General features: G+C 39.2%; 1 protein-coding gene across 1 annotated transcript in view; it reads right to left on the reverse strand.

The window, feature by feature from the left end:
• THSD7A (thrombospondin type 1 domain containing 7A) overlaps positions 1-17,831 on the reverse strand; it is a 283,581-nt gene that overhangs the window by 110,967 nt on the left and 154,783 nt on the right. Inside the window, exon 7 of the mRNA XM_004702825.2 lies at positions 12,044-12,238. Within this exon, the coding sequence (XP_004702882.1) occupies positions 12,044-12,238 (195 nt within the window). The remainder of the gene's footprint in view (positions 1-12,043; positions 12,239-17,831) is intronic.

Consider the following 17,831-nt stretch of genomic DNA (forward strand, 5'->3'; position numbering starts at 1 on the left):
TGTCACAGGTATAAGCAATGAGAACAGTGGTAACGGCTACCTGAGATTCCACAGTGCATTCCTTGCTGTGTGGTTAGGTGCCAAGGAATCAGTTCCCACTCGTGGTAACCATCTGTTCACCAGAACTCAACGTCACCCAGCACTGCACCAGCCTAAAAATTGTTCTTGTGTTTTAGCCTTTTGTTGCTGCTACTGTGCCAATCCATCTGGTTGAAAGTGTTCCTCCTTTTTTGTTGCCCCTCCACCCCTACCAATCATGACATCCTTCCCCAGGGACAGACCCTCCTGATAACCTGTTCAAAGCACATGAGATGTCAACCTCCTTTACTCTAAGGAGCACTCTGCCTGCACTTCTTCCAAGAATTTTTTATCCTCTAAGTAGTCCATGGTACTTTCAATATTCTTCTCCCCAGCATTATAATTCAAATGTATCGATTCTTCTTTGGTCTTCCCCAGTCAATGTTCCACTTTCACAAGCACTTAAGGCAATGGAAAATATCATGGCTTGAGTGAAGCTGAGGTGCACTTTAGTCCTCAAAGTAGCCCGATTGACTAGAGAAACAGTGACACTAATATATGTGTAAGAGAAAGCTTTATATCAAGAAGTAATTATGCATCGATAAAACAACCCAGCCCAGGCAAACTCAAGTCCGTAAGTATGATACTAATCCAGAAATCTCTCTTCAGACTCTCACAGCCACATGCAATGATGCAGAATGCAGGCAGCGGGTGATCTTGTGGATCCAATGGCTGTGGAAGCATCACAGGGCTCTGGCAGTTCTCAGATGAGTGGCTAGGCAATGGGGTGGGGGTGGGGAGTGTTCCCAGGACTCTCCTTATGAGGTAGTCACACCCACAAGGAGGAGTCATCAGGCTGTGATCCACCCACCCCTACATTTCAAGTTGATACTAATGCAATAGTCTTTTGATCTCTTGGCTGCTGTTCCCATGAACACTGATTGTGGAGACAAGCAAAACAAAATCCTTGACAACTTCAACCTTTTCTCCATTTATCACGTTACCTATTGATGATGTAGTTGTGAGGATTTTGGTCGTCTTTACATTGACATACCAAAAGCTTCAATCCTTGATCTTCAACAGTAAGTACATGTCCTTCTCACTTTCAGCAAGCAAGAGTGTATCATCTGCTTATCAAAGGTTGTTAATAAACCTTCCTTAAATCCTGATACCATATTCTTCATATAATCCTGCTTCTCTGATTACTTGCTCGGCATACAGATTGAGTAAGTATTGTGAGAGGATACAACCCGGACTCACATTTTTCCTGATTTTAAATCATGCAATATTCCCTTGTTCTATTACCACAACTGCTTCTTGATCCATGCACATGAGGCACAATGAAGTGTTCTGCAATTCCCATTCTATTCTTTCAAGGCTGTCCATAGTTTCTTGTGATCCACACAGTCAAATGCATTTGCATAGCCAATGTCAATGTCTTTCTGGTATTCTCTACTTTCAGCCAAGATAAGTCTGACATCAGCAATGATATTCTTTATTCCACAGCCTCTTCCTCTGGCAGCTCCCTGTCAACGTACTGCTGCAACCATTGTTGGAAGAACTTTAGCAAAAATTTACTTGCATTTGAGATCACTTGGGCATTATTTTGCATCCCCTTTCTTTGAGAGGTATAAAAAAATGGATTTCTTTCAGTCAGTTGACCAAGTAGCTGTCTTCCAGATTTCCTGGCGGAGATGAGTGAAGGCTTCTAGTGCTTCATCAGCTTGTTGAAAACGTTCCCGTGGTATTTCCATCTGGAGAAGTCCGTGTAAATAGTCACCTTTTTGTTCTTCAAAAACAGTATTTGTGATGAAGAAGTCATTGGTCTTGCAAAATTCTGTCACATGCTCTCCAGCTTCATTTGAATCACCAACGCCATATTCTCCAAGTATTGTTTCTTCCTCTGTTTCCAACTTTTACATTTAAATTGCAACTTCAAGATATCTCTTTATTTATTTATTTTTTATTAGGGGCTCATACAACTCTTCTCAAAATCCATACACACATCAATTGTGTAAAGCGCATTTGTACATTCATTGCCTTCGTCATTCTCAAAACATTTTCTCTCCACTTAAATCCCCGGTATTAAGTCCTCATTTTTCCCCTCCCTCCCCGCTGCCCCCTCCCTCATAAGCCCTTGATAGTTTATAAATTATTATTTTGTCATATCTTGCCCTGTCCGACGTCTCCTTTCACCCACTTTTCTGTTGTCTGTCCCCCAGGGAGGAGGTCACAAACAGTTCCTTGTAACCGGTTCCCTCTTTCCTACCCACTCTGCCTCTACCCTCCCTGTTTTGCCACTCACACCACTGGTCCTGTAGGGCTCATCTGCCCTGGATTCCCTGTATTTTCAGTTCCTATCTGTACCAGTGTACATCCTGTGATCTAGCCAGACTTGCAAGGTCGAATTCGAGTCATGGTAGTGGGAGCGGGGCAAGATATCTCTTTGAAGGTCCTTTTTAAGGATGAATGCCATGTCATTTGTCTTGTTTTATTCCAAGAATAGTAAACTATGTGAATGTCTGTTTCAAATGATCAAGACTAGTCCATTTCATCCCATAAATGCCTAGAATATTGATCTTTAATTTAATTTGTAATGACTTACAATATTCTAGTTTCATACTTCAGACATTCTGAGTTCCAATTATTAATTGATGTTTGTAACTGTTTCTTTTGATTTTGAGTTGTGATCTATCAGCAAGTGGATGACTTGCTCTTCACCTGCAGGCTGTGCTCCATTCACACCATTACGGTCGATGTTACTTTGCAAAGGCAGCTCATCCTCAGTCCTAGTCTGAGTGCTTGCTGATCTGAGGGGCTCATCTTTGGACACTGTCTCTGACCATGTTCTGCTGCTACTCACGAGCTATACAGGCACCAACAATGTTTTGATGCTATCTACAGGACTGTCAGTGGTAATCCCTCTGAAGTGACAGCCCATTCTTTCTTCATAGTCTGTTCTTCATAGCAACACACAAGTTGTTACAGTATGACAGGATGTCAATGAGGAAATATGATGCCCTTGGGGATCAAAGGTATGGGAGTTTTCATTAAGGAAACCTTTTTAACTTGCTAATAATAAGTAGGTGTGATCTCTTTTTCTGGTCACAGCTGTTTCATGAGGTGACTATTATTCAGTAGAGGAGCTGATACAACTTAAATGATGGTACTGCTGTAACAACTCCAAGGTCATGACGCCAAGTTCCTAACCATCATGCTCTTATAATACTAATTGTGAGGAGCAGGTTCACGTGGCCAATGCCATGTCTTGAAAGAAGACACTGCCTCCCTTCTTGACCATCAGATACACTGCAACACATGCTGGTCACAAGGAAAAGAAAATGCTTCACTGTTGATAAGGAATTACAGGAACACTGGGTGATACAGAGTTAGTGGAAGAAAGTTTAAATATAACTACTAATGAACTTTTCATATTAGAAAAGCAACAACCACAACAAAACATGACCAATGACTACAGGCCACACAGGGAAGCTGTTGCAAGACGTCTGCTATTTGGGGAAAAGCTTAAGCAAAGCTGGTGGCCGCACGCTGAGCCGATCTCCACATTTGATCTGACTTATTACTAAAGACATTTCTCTGCTCGCTCAATAATGTCCTGGTTTATGTGAGAACTTAAGTACAGATTGTAATCATTTCCACGGTGTTGAAAGTGGAATCACCATCAGAACAGTCTGCCCCACATGGCACTTCATTAATACCCCCTTCTTCACAAATGTGACAGCATCCTTCCCCGTTCACCCCCTGTCCTCTGACCCATCGCCTCGTGGTCCTGGCACTCTCTGAAGAGACGGTTAGGTGTGAATAGGGCTGAATCCTAAAACATACTAATTGAATAGGGAAATGCAAATGAGCACTTCCGTTGCTTATTCCCAGAGGTGTGAGATTCGTTCAATCTTCTTCAGTCAAACATCTGCTATTCGAGACATTCTATACCAAATACATGTATAGGCATAACTATTTTAACCCTTTGTTTACTCTGAATAGTAAAACCGCTCATCTACAAAAATGAAGCGGAAGTTTTCACTCCACCCACCTTTACATGTTCATATAGGTATGCTGTTTAAATTGCAAGTTAATAAAAAAACCTCTAAATTGTTTTGACACTGGAATTGACAGGCTGACTTGAGAAAAAAGTGATGACAAAAACAATTCAAACAAACACACACAAAACCCTAACTTCCACGACATCAGCATGGTGTGTTGAGGCACGGCTAGATAGCTGCTAACTTCACAGACAGAAAGACTGTTAATTTTCTTGCCCCATCCCCATTCAGGCCGCATCAGAGTTTTAGTCCAATGCCAGACGGCTTCGCCCCGTGCGGTCTCAAGTACCCTGCAATGTCAGACGGCTTCGCCCCGTGCGGTCTCAAGTGCCCTGCAATGTCAGACGGCTTCGCCCGTGCGGTCTCAAGTGCCCTGCAATGTCAGACGGCTTCGCCCCATGCGGTTTCAAGCACCCTGCAACAGCAACGTGGCATTCGACAGCATGGCTCACTGTCGCCATCAGTCATTCCAGCAGCATCATGTTTTCAGAGAATAATTTTATGATAGGAATTTGGATAGATATAATTTTGAATTTATCTATTACTTATAGGAAGATCTAATCCAGACATTTGGGAATATTTCCTAGCACTAGTGAAATTATAAAAGGTGAACTGTGAAAAAAAACTTGTACAAAATGTATTAAACAATACACGCTTGCATAGTAAAACATGTGCTAAAGTAATACAAATATCGACATTGTCTATCAGCCTAATGAGATGAAGAACTTTAATTAGCCTTCGTGACATTTTGCAACGTAAACTTTCCCATACAAATGTCCATTTAATGGTGTTTTGGGTTTGGACCTTGATTACCTTATGATTTGTGTCGTAGATGAAAATAAGAAGAACAAGAATTAGACAGTATGCATTGAATATGATACTGTGATACACAATAGCTGTGTAAGACCCTCAAAGGCAATGGCTCTCAACCCGCCTCAGGCCGTGGCCCCTTCATACAGTACCGCATGTGGCTGTGACCCCCAACCAGAACATTATTTTCATTGCTACTTCATAACTGTCATTTTGCTACTGTTATAAATTGGGTGACCCCTGTGAAAGGGTCGTTCAAACCCCAAAGGGGTCACGACCCACAGGCTGAGAACGACTTCTCAAGGCCTACATCGAGGGGTTACAAATAGGATTCATTGAGTGTTCGGGATAGCAGGGTAAAACAACTATACAAAAGGCTATAATGATAGATAAAATATAATACACATATTAAGAGAGGTATTTAGTACAGTTTGGATTCAAAAATGGCAGACTGTATTCATTTGGGGCATTGAAAACAGGTAGAAGGAGGCATTGTGTTGTGTGTAAGGAGGAGTATTGGAACAAGAGGAAAGGGAGAGCTTCATTTAAGGTGGGGACAATTAATGAAAGTGAAGGCAGGCAAGCAGGTATAAGCAATATCAATAGTCAGAGTGCAGAGTATATATAGGTAAGTAACTGGAAACAAGGATGGGAAAGTGGGTTGAGGTTATGTAGGCTATAGCTGCACTGTGAATAACAATGTCAAGATGCTTCTAACTTTCTCGGCTAGACAAAATCCCTTTAATAGAGACCACTGCTACGTAAAACATGCATTGACAAGGGCATAAGAGGGGCAGTTGAATCAGAAGGGCATTAGTTGTAGAGAACCCCGAGAGATTCTATAGCAGCATAGTCTCCATTCCTCCTCATATATACATACACACACACACATATATATATATTTAGCAGAAGGACATAGAAGATTTCCTGTGGAGCCTTCACAAATCTTGTGTGGCAGTTTTGTAGGAACCAATTGAAGCAGAACTCCTTTTCAACGTCAAATGTGGAAGAAGGAAGTGATTGTGCTTACTTAGAAGCCAAAGTGTTTGTGTGTGAGTGTGTGTACACACACACACACACACACACACACACACACGGCTCTTCAAATTCCTTTAGAAAATGCAGTTGTACCTTGGCATTTATGATTAAAAGCACTGAGTTATACAAACTAAGCAACTTAAAAATATTCCTTTCTTCAATGCTTCACAATACAGTATTATACTTTTTAAGACTACTTATTATTAGAGAAAAATTGGCATAATTTTATTTTAATTGGCCTCTATTCTTTTCAAGTATATAGCAGGTGTGAAGGAATACTAAAATTTGGCTGATGAAGTTATAATATCAGGTCATTTGAACTTTGAAAAAGTAAATATTCTCTCATTTCTTGCTCAATAAGGATAATTAACTATATAATAAGAATTAACAGAAATTGTTATTATATTCAGTGGAAAACATTTTTTAACCATTTCTCATTTCAAAATCAATATTCTTAAGATGTACAACAGGAATTAAAGATGAGAAGATTAAAAATATACCATCCATTTTTAAATTTCAATTTCAAACTCAATTAGACATTTAACTTATTACTATTCATGCAAAAACATCAGATTTAAATGCTAAAAGATTGCTTCCTTTTAGAACTTCCCAGCATAATTTTACAGATGCTTTTGCAGCTCAGCTGAGAGTTAATAAAATACAGGGAAACTTTCACCGCAAAGTGTCATGCTACTGCTAGATGCCATGGCGTTTATTTCAATGCATAGGGACCCAAGTGAGAGCGCGAACTCTCTTGTGGAATTTTGTACATGGTACTCATTACAGGAGCAGATTGGCAGCTTTTTCTTCCCTCGAGTCCCTAGGTAGATTCAAACTGCCCTATTTTGGCTAGCAGTTGAGAGCCTAACCATTGTGCGACTTCAATGCTAAAATGTGAATTAACAATTTATTTAGCCAGAAGAAGTTAAAACTTAGGAAGTTCACATATTACGTAATCTAATTTTAGAGTGATAGCGATTAAACGTATTAACTGTTTTCTAGTTGCTATCATTTGTGACGGGTTACAAAACACAATACTTCAAGAAGAAAAAATGTATAGCAATTCTTGTGCATGATAGAATATTATAAATGTTTCTTAAGATCATGAGAAAAGCAATTGCTAAAACATGTTTTACATTCTATTGTTATTTTTAGTTTTTATGTATAAACTCTGAAGCAGCCTCAAACATACAGAAAAATTAAAAGTAGGGACAGGGAATTATTTAAGGTGGCTCTTTCAGCCAAAGTCTCTAACTCCCACCAAAGGAACTTTTCTGCGTGGGGCTGCTCAGGAGATCCTGACGAGATTCACCTGTGAATCATAGAAGCAGGATTGCCAGGAATGCCTTCCTGAAGTGTATGAAAGGGGCCCTCTGAGAAGCAGGAGCAAGGATCTTGTTACTAGCAAGAACCAGGAGTGGAGCACAACGAACCTCCTTGATCCAGAAGATAGCTATCACAGCAAAGACGCATCAGCAGCAGAACCAGTAACCAGAGCACGGAACAGAGGGGGAGACTTCCCAGTCCATGGAACAAATGACGCTGGGTGTTTTTGTGCAGAAGGCTGACTTGTTGAGTGGGGTGCCTCTGAGCACTTAGTTGGGGAAGCTGGGCTTGCTGAGCCACAGAAGGGGAGTTGAGTGGTCTGGGGCTGAGGTTTATTGGAGTAGGGTACCTTTGGGCACTTAATTCAGGAAACAAGGTTTGCTGACCCATGGATTTTGCCTTTGGATTGAGGTTTCCAGTAGAGTGGTTGCCCCTTTGTGTATTTAGTAGCAGATCTGAAGGAACTTTATAACATGTCCTGATAAACAACTATCATGAGAATATATCACTGGCACTATAACTTTCTAACTTTCTTCATAAACTTTTTAATCATGAATATTGCCTGTTAGTTCCATGTAACCACTGACATGCCTATGAGAGCCCAGAGAAGTAAAATAGAGAGCATTTAATTAAGACAACACAGAATACACACACTTTCAAAATATTTTTCCTGGCCCTTTTGAAAGAAGTTGTTGAAATTATATCCTTTTAATCTCAATACTTTAGCGTGTATTGAAACAAGGATATTATCATGCATATAACAATTCACCATCTAATCATCCAACCTCATTCAAGTTTACCAATCTGCCCAAAATATTCTTAATAAGGAAAGGATCTAGTTCAGAATCAAGTGTTGTATTTAGATGTCATGTCTGGTAAAGGCTCCTTAATATTTTCTCATAGTTTAGACTCTTGAAGAATATAGGATTTTTATTTTGTAGAATGGTTTTTAATTGTCTATCTAATATTTCCTCTTGATTGTTACTCTTGATTGCTGTTGAGTATGGTTTTATGGTTCCGTGGGTAACCCCGGTGCCACAGAACAGACCTTGTCTACTCCTGTACTGTCGTCACGATTTTTGGTGTGCACAGTCCATTTCTGTAGCCACTGTATATGGTGAGTGGCTTCCAGCCGATGGGACTCAGCTTCTAGTGCTATTTTGGATAATATTCTGCTGTGATTTGCAGGGTTCCAACGACTAATTTTTGGGAAGCAAAATGCCAGACCCTCCTAATCTGTCTTAGTCAGAAAGCTTTCATGAATGGGCGACATGGCTAGCATTTTGAAATGTTGGTAACACAGCTCCTAGCGTTGTAGCAACACCCAAGATATTACAGTACAACAAACTGACAGACAGTCATGGTCTTCCTGAATAGATTCAGGATCTACATCCTTGAAAATGTCAGTAGAAAGTATGTCATGTTTTCATTGTATCACATCGAGTACACGAGATTGTATTGGCTCCCTTACTGACGGTACCAACTTGGATCACCGGAGTGAGCTAGGAGCCGCCAGACTTCCCCATTAGGGAGCCGTTTGAGGTTATGTAAATAAAATCTCACTCATCAAACATTCCTGTCATTCATTCACCCATGTATCTCCATATGGATCCACGATGTCCGCTTTCATTTAACGATTTTTAGTAGTTAGGCAGTAATCCTCCACAAAACGATCTAACACAATATCATAAACCCCATCATGGGATATAACATAACGTAATCAACTCAGTGAGTGGCCAGCGGTTGTTCTGAAGGGCAGCTTCCCGTGATCAGGTCACAGCCTTCATGCAAATCGAAGAGGGACTCCTCAGGCCGTGGCCTGCTCTTTTTCAAGGGTCCTCTGTGGGAAAGCACATTACTTCTGCTGGTTCTGGATCCTGCATCCGGTTCCTCACCTCCTGCCATTGCCTGCTGTACTCAGGAGCCACCAATAGATTGCCAACCTTGGATTCATCCGCCCTTGCATTCAAACCTTGGATTCATCTGACCTTGCACTTATCAGCCTGTGCTCTTCCTGCTTCAACTTCTTGCTTCCGGGCATGCCATCCCCAGCAACTCCAGGAATTAAGAGAAGGAAGCCTCTAGCTAACATCAGGCCCACAGACTTGAACCACACTGGAATCAGCTACTTCTAAAAGTGGGTGAGATTTTGGGATATAAATTTCTCTTTCTCTCTACATGTACATATGAGCATCACTGGTTTTGCTTCTTCAGAGCATCCGGCCGACCACATTCCCAACTCCCGTTCAACAATAGAATGACATAAATCACTTCTGTATGGAAGGACTCAAATGGAATCGTAGAAACAGCTCTTAGGAAAATACAACGCTATACTAGCTCATGAAAGGCAGACTCTCCTGGGTCCAGTCTTGTAGCAAAATGTCTCGTCAGCAATAAACAAAGCTTGTTTTTTAAAATTACTGAATTTCCAGGCAGTTTGTTATTGCAGCACAGCCTAGTTTATCCATGCGGATAAAATGCTATCTAGTCTACATCACATAAACTCTTGAGGAGATAAAAATAAGCAAAGTTTTAGGTACTTACTTGGTTATCGAGATACTTTTGCAAATGTAGTACCTGGCTAAGTTATTTCACCAGGTATAGTATACTTTTATGTTTAGTCATGCAATTAAAATTCTCCTAAAGTAGTCTTTCCCTTTAATGTTATCACAGTAATTTTTTGTACTTTAACAGGACACTTATAGGATATACAAAACACTAATGATTGAGGGATACTAAAAAGACCTACTTTTGTGCATTATTAGAGTCTATTAATTAGCAGAGAAAACACATTCCATATGTTCCTGGAAATACTGCTCTAAGATCATTTTGAAAAATGATAAGAATTAGGTAAGGGCTTATTTTTGAGGAAGAGAGCATGTTTTAATGTCTTATAAACACTAGGTATTAAGCAAACAATTTTTGAATAATATATTCTCCACCCAATTCCTTATATAATTATACCCTTTGTGAAAATGTTATTAACATGGGCAAATAGAAAATTCACCTATGATACACGGTCAACTCTGGTTTTCATTTAAAATTATGCTTTGGATTCTGTACCTTTATGATTTACTATATAAATATCTATAAATTTCCAGCATGGCTTGCTTATAATGCAGTTACAAGACTTAATTAAAAATTAAGAAAGTCCCATACTCACAACCACGTGGGTGATGCATGTAAAAGAGTGACCGTGCATTTCCCTTTAAAGCACTGCACGACCTTTCAGTGTGTGGCATCATGTCTGCTGAAATAACGATCCAGTGAGTTCTGCACACCTGGCAAAATCTCTGTAACGTGTCTCAGGGGTGAGGCGTCACTCACTACTAGTCACATAGCAAGTGTCTGCAAAGACTAAAGGGTTTACGGGATGTAGGGTGACCACAGATCTAATTTTAATGAAGCCCGTGATATAATCTGAGTTGATAGAGTTTGAAGCCTGGATATAATCTATACAAGGTTAGAAGGATTGCTTGACAACATAAGGAATATAACTTTCTCTCTAAAATATTCAGTTTTTTTCCTATTAGGTATTTTCAACACTATAACTCTTTTGGGGGGTATCAAGACTTAAATTTATATTACAGTAATAAAGAGGTTTCTGGACACTATATAGAAATTCTAATTTTGTGTTACACTACTACTAAATTTTTTGTAAAACTGTGTATGTCAAAATTTCACTCATGTCTCAGGAGCAGGTAATTATACATTTTCAAAAGCACAGAACAAAAGTTTTATTAAATGAGAATACTATTGGTTCTACTGCTAAAACAGTTCATAAAGAGAAAAATACAAAAGGTATTGGAAACCCCATGAAACTCTAATAACTGAAATTGCAATCTGGGAGGAAACCCAGAGAAGCACCTACGTATTATAGAGATAAATCATCATTCATCAGCGCTAACTGTGAATAAAGAGAAGGGATGTTTCGCTGGATAACACCAAATAACAGACATCATTTCCCTGAGAAAGAACATGCTTAGAGGGACGGCACTGAACTTGTTTCCATGCTTCCCTTTCTCCTGTTATTTTCCAGAATGACAAGAGTAAGTATGACATTATATCAGCTAGTCACACAGCGGCCAAATTAGCATTTGGATACAAGCTAGAGAGACAATTACCAGGAGCTATGCATATCTCATCCATACAATGTACACAAGTGAGGCATGGATACATGACAAAACACACTTTGCTCATCTAATAAGGGGAAGTGATTTAGGAGCAACCTATTTTCAAAATGAACACAATCTGCATATGACAATTCTGTACCTCAGAGGCTACATTCAGAAATTGAATGGTAGAAAGCCCCATGATTTGCAGTGAAGTAGCAGTCATACTGTTATGCTGGTGATATTTTACTTGTTAGCTTTCAAAAGAAAAACAACGACTACTCAAATATTGAGGAAACAAGGGCAATTGACATTTTTGAATTTTGACAGCCATTTTCAGACCTATGAACTGGTTTAATATCTTGGACAGAAAGAATAGGAATTATTGAGAGTAAAAAATAAAAGAAAAACAACACAGTGATTTCACTTTTGAAAGTATTCTTTCTTTGCTCAGATATCCGGTCAATTTCCAGACTAATTTTTGGGAAAGAACTGAACTTCTCAGTATCCCAAGAGAAAGTAGATTATCTTTGATTGCTGGGCTTCTGCAGTTGCATTTTCATAGGACATCATATTACTCAGACTACACAGTTATTAACTTTCAAACAACAACAACAACAACAAACTAAAAAAGAAGCCCTCTAAGACCCATATTCAGTTGGCAGCCTTACTTACCTTCATCACTTGCATAGGCCAGAATGGACCGTGCACGTATCTGTTTCCCTTCTGTGGTTTTCCCTGAGCAGGTGTGTGAGCAGGAGGACCAAGCAGACCACATGCTGAGCACACAGTTCTTTGGGCATGGGGCATCACAGGCAACGGGGATGGGGAAGATGGCATCTCTGCACAGCTGTCTGTCAACTCCTTCTCCTGGGAAAGACAGGATCACCAACAGTCTGTCACTGTTAAAGCGCTTTTTACACAAGCAATTGAAGCCAGATGGGGACCCAGATAAATTAGAGTATACCCCCGTTGGTCTTAGTTGAAAAGAATGCCTATATATCCAATACCAAGACAGATCCTACATACAAGCAGATGTTATAACACCATGAACTTGTGTGTGTGTGTCATTTGTGCATGCACATGCATGTGAGTGTGAAAGTGTATCTTACCAAATATAATTTTTTATTATTTGAAGCATAAATGTAGATCCAGTATATAGTTAAGGGTGGGCTTATGCTACCAATATGTCTGCACTAAATTATTTTATACTTATAATTTTAGGCTTGAAATAAAGAGCACTGATGAAATAGCTCCCTCTCTTTTATTGGAAATGAGTCATTTTTCCACAAATAAATGAAGACTATACCCTTAGCATGAGCCACATGATCAAATTCATTGGTATCTCTTAAGCAAAATTGCTTGCGGCTTCCAGAGAATTTTTATGTGCTGGTCATTCTTTTTCTTTCTTAAAAAAATTAAGATTATTAGTTGCAGATTGCAAATGATGGATGGCCTTATAAAACCACTGCTTAATGCAGTTCCACTGAGAGAGGCTGAAGACAAAGGCAAGGCAAACAAAGGGCCAAAGTCTGATGGTGTCACTTTGGGCTTTGAACCCATTAGTCATTTCCTATTGCTTTAAAGATGCAGACTTGGTTTCTGAAAGTTTTCATTTCTCTATCTAGCTTCATCTCACGTCACTTCCCCTAGAGCCCTTTGAAGGTCTTGTCACGTGGGACAGGTCTCATTCCTTTCAAAGACATTGTGAACTCTTTTCTTCTAATCCTTCACTTCACACATTGTTTGCCCTTCCTGAAGTTCCTAGGACCCAACGCAAACATGTTTCTTTTTGTTTTCTTGTGATCACTGCTTTTCATGGCACCCTCAGTTGAGGAACATTTCCCGTATAAACTAGTTCCTGGATCCACACTCCTGAGCTTTTTACCCTTCATATGGATTTCGTAACTCCAGAGTCCCCCATGTCCATTTTTCACTGTTTGCCTCTAACCGTACTAATCTCTAAGCCTGAGGAGGGCATGTGCTACACCACTCTTATATTATATTCTCAATGTCTAGCCCAGAGGGATATGGAGAAAATAGATTCCTGTAGTATTTATCGAACGAATGGATGACACAGAGACCAAAGGTAAGAAGCTATTGCTGCTCTTTAAAAATGCCAAAGGTAAACAAAAGAGTTAAAGATAAATGACAAAAAAGAGGTATAAGGCAAAGTTTGAACTCTATAGCTTAGATGGCTAATTTAAGGTGCTAAAAGAGCCACATAACAGAGTAAACTGCACAAACAGGAAACATTAACCAGTTATTTTGTTAAATAACATAATTATACCTCATTGTCTGTGATGCAGGTTTTGGAGCATCCTAGCAATATGAAACCCTTGGTTCAAACAGTTGAAAAAACAAGATGGAAAATCAAAAGTCCATTGGAAATATTCTAACATGGAAGCAAAGCCTTAAGTCATTTGACAAAATCAGAAGTCAATTAGAATGCACTTATATTTTAATAGCCCGTAGTTTGCAAGGCCTTAAAATGTTAGGCTTTCTCATTGATGAGTAATGAAAACTCATTAAAATACAATTGCTTCATCATTAAGCCACTTATTTTTCTTTAGTTAATCTGAATTTTTTATTTCATGTATTTTAAATTATGACTTTATTGGCTTTACAGTTGGGCTTAGATCCTCCAAATGGGTATGATAAGATAGTTAGCATTAATACATATGTATGTCAGTAAAGTACAAGCTATTATTATAGGACAACTTATTTAATACAGTGTATTATAATTTGCATGATGGATCTTTTTCTTGCTAACTTTCTTCATAGTGCAAAGGAGTCTTGCAGACATCTGATTCTCTTCATTTCTTGCTTTTCTTTTAATTGTCCAGCCTACTCTGACTCCTTTATATTTCTAGCATTCTATGGAAAACTAGGCAAGTTGAGACTACAATTTATAGTTAACCAAGATCTTTATGCATTTCTGTGGATACTCAATTATTTCTTTCTAGAATAATGTAATTCATTCTGTAGCACTTGCTACATGTGTGTTAAATATGAACTTACCATATATGGCATATAAGTTATGTGGTTTTGATGGTAGTGTTTACTTAAAGGATTTACGAGTTTACATTGCTCTTTGAGTTTTTGCGTTTATTTTTCCCCTACTTGGGTCCCCTATCTTATTTCATTTGTCGATTTTCTGCTTAGACCTTAGTGAGCTGTCTTTCTCTTCCTGAAGGCACACCTGTCCATCCAGGGAGCACATGTGAACTCTGCAAAGCTGTTAAGGGCCATGTCAGATCCAACCTTGCCCACAAGATTGCTCTGGTATCTGTGTCCCCATGCTCTCTCCCAGTCCTACCAGGTGTACTCCGTTTGCTGACTTCTCTGCTCTCGGGGTCATCACTCCGTTCCTTTCACACTTAGTAAGGTTTAGCTACAAAGTTTTGTGTATTTATATTTTTCCTTTTGGCCTCGTTGCCTCAGAGCCTTTGCGGTTTCATCATTTTTGCATGAAACTAGATCTTCACATGGCATATGGCTAGTCAACATGCAGGGCTCACTGAATTGTCTCCTTTTGAGAGAAGTCTTCATGGACTACCTATCTACCTCCAGAGTAATTTTCTTTTATTTCTTTCATAATTTCAGCAGACACGGAAACTTTTTTTATTATTCTGTCTTTAAATGTATCTATTGTCTTCCCTAACACTGGACTACACACTCTCTGAGGGGAGGATCCTTATCTGTCTCATCGATGACTTTATACCTACACCCAGAAAATAATCTTTATTATCTTGTAAAATAGACAAATGAATAAATTAATTTTAAGTTGTCATGCCAGGAAACAATGTTGGAGTAGATAAATATAGATCTAATACAGTATTTCTTCAATGGTCATATACTCAAATTCTCTAGACTCTTGCTCATGTGTAGCTGGGCAGGCAACATGTATATCATTTGGAGTCTATAAGAAACACAACTTTCCATATCCCACATATTGCATCAAAACCTGCATTTTAAAAAGATCTCCAGGAGATTCATCTGTTCCTAAATCCCCCCCAAAAAAATTTCACTAAGCTGTTAAACTAAGCTGCATTTGTTGACTTGCAGCTCAGTTAGAAATAGCGAGAGCTGTATAAAATAAATTCATCTGGTCTCTTTATCTGCGTTTCTGTGGAACTTCACTTTATACTTTACAGTGTCTGTGATAAAAAACAAACACACTCCCAATCGGTGACTACTTGTTGACAGCCCACTTTGTAACATGTCCTGTAATATGAACAGTATATGTATACTCTCATATATTTCACATAAACACCTTAATATCTACTTTGTAATTACAAAGAGCATTGAAACTCAGGAGCTTGTTAGTGGTTTCAAGGAGACTGTGAATAAAGGAGCAGAGTTTTGGATAGCATTCTAATTAATTGCTCAGTCTCCTTTTTTTAACTGATGTGATGGGAGGGAGAACTGGAGATGCCTAAACAGTGAATCCAGAGCTCGCTTTTATCCACAAAGAAATCAGAAAGTAGACACTGGGCATTGTTGTACCATGTACACAATGCTTCCAATAAAAACAGTCTACCTCGCTCGAACGACCAGAGTCAGATATTTTTGCTTCTATCTACTGTACAATGTGAGAACGTAGGAGTATTCAGATCCCTGACTTTGCTTTCAATGGCTGCTTTAAGCAACACAGCTACAGCCACAATCTGGAACCCATAGAATCTCTGCTCCAGTATGCCAGGAACAAAGCGCCTGGGATACTCTGGGCGGAAGAAGGATCTAGGCCTATCACTTGCAACACCGTAATTTGTCATCTTCAGTCCACTTCTGAAGCGCTGACTCTTAGTTTATTTCCTTCCTGACTGAGTGACCCGGGAAATCTGATCGTACAAATAAGGTAGCAGGGAGTAATTCCACTGCTCGTCCTTCCTATTACTTACATAAAACTGGAATTGTGTGCCATTACTTCAGAGAATAAAAATCCAAAAAATCCCACTGCCATTAAGTAGATTACAAGTCACAGCGACCTTACACAGGGCTTCTGAGGCTGCAGATCTTTGCAGGCACAGATGGCCTCATCTGGTGGGCTTGGCCTGCCAACCCTGCAGTTAACAGTCCATGCTCACCCAACAGCAACAGAACAGACAGCAGTCAATTCACAAACATGGACATAGTACAATATTAGGGTAATTTATACTTTTTCCATGCAGAGAAATGTGTCACTTTTATTGGCACTTTTATTGCTTATTGTTTCATTGTCTCTATTATCCCAGTATCACAAATATATCTCTTTTAAGCATTTTTAAAGTTATTCACACATCTCTTGCCACTAGAGGTATATGAGAATCTTTGGGTCAGGTTTATGCCTTATTCAATATCTTTATATTAGAAATACTTGGCTCAATGACTGTCACTTAAGTTTCCCATTAAATGTGTTTTGGAAGTAAACAAATATACTACAAATCCCAGAACAGACCTTGCTTTTCTGTAAAGTCAAAGGGATTTATATATTTTTCAGTTTTTAGCTTACTATCAACCTTTACACCAAGTTTATAGTATGCATATAATCTCTAGCCACACTTTTTCCTTCCCTTGCTTCCACATGCCTATTTATCCATTGACTCTTAAATATCTTTATATTGTCCAGGTTATTTACATTGCGATGTATTCACTTAAAGTTTTCTTTCTCTTTTTTTTCATCATTTTCTTCAAAATATTTCCCACCATTAGTGGTTTGTCTTTCATGTTCCCATTACACTCTTCCCCCTGTAGTCTTCTTTCTTTGCTCTGTTAATCCAAGACTCCAGGTTTCCATTCCTTCATGATCTGAGCAAAATGAATTGGTTGAACTTTTGGTAAAAGACTGACTCCTTTCCCCAGGCAGTGTCTAATTTCCAATCCGTACATCCTGACGTAGTCAATGATACAGCCTGTAACTTTGAAACTGAGATGGAAACTATTCTAATAAAGTGCAGTAAATAGCAAGGTCAAACAGCATAACGTAATTAAGAAGACATAGTTCTACATCCTCTTGTGAAGAGTAGTGAGTGGGATCTTAATGCTTGTGAACAGCCACCTAAAGCCTTTCTCACACCAGAGCAAACTAGAGTGCCGAAAAGCAAAAACACAAAGAAACAATTAGTCCAAAGTATTTAATGGCCCACTGGAGCATCAGCCTCCATGGTCTCTGGACTAGAATAACTAGCTCTTGTCTGAACACCGCTGTTGACTTCTCTGAAAGTGATTTCAAAAGGAGGTCCAAGGGTGACTATTGTGGTTGTTTGGGACTTTTGACTTGCTTCCCATTCACAGTGACCCCATCTACAGCAGAATGAAACTCCGCTAGATCCTGGAGCTGCCTCACAACTGACGAGAACGGAACTCATCCCAGTTGCTCAACTTTCAATCAAACTATAGAGGGATTATTAGCTGCATAGTGACACCAGAGAAGGAGACATTCCATGGAACAAGTAATAGTATCAATCAAAAGGACAACATT

This window comes from Echinops telfairi, unplaced genomic scaffold (assembly GCF_000313985.2).
Source record: "Echinops telfairi isolate 266 unplaced genomic scaffold, ASM31398v2 ScPeMD7_23;HRSCAF=83, whole genome shotgun sequence".
Classification (NCBI taxonomy): domain Eukaryota; kingdom Metazoa; phylum Chordata; class Mammalia; order Afrosoricida; family Tenrecidae; genus Echinops; species Echinops telfairi.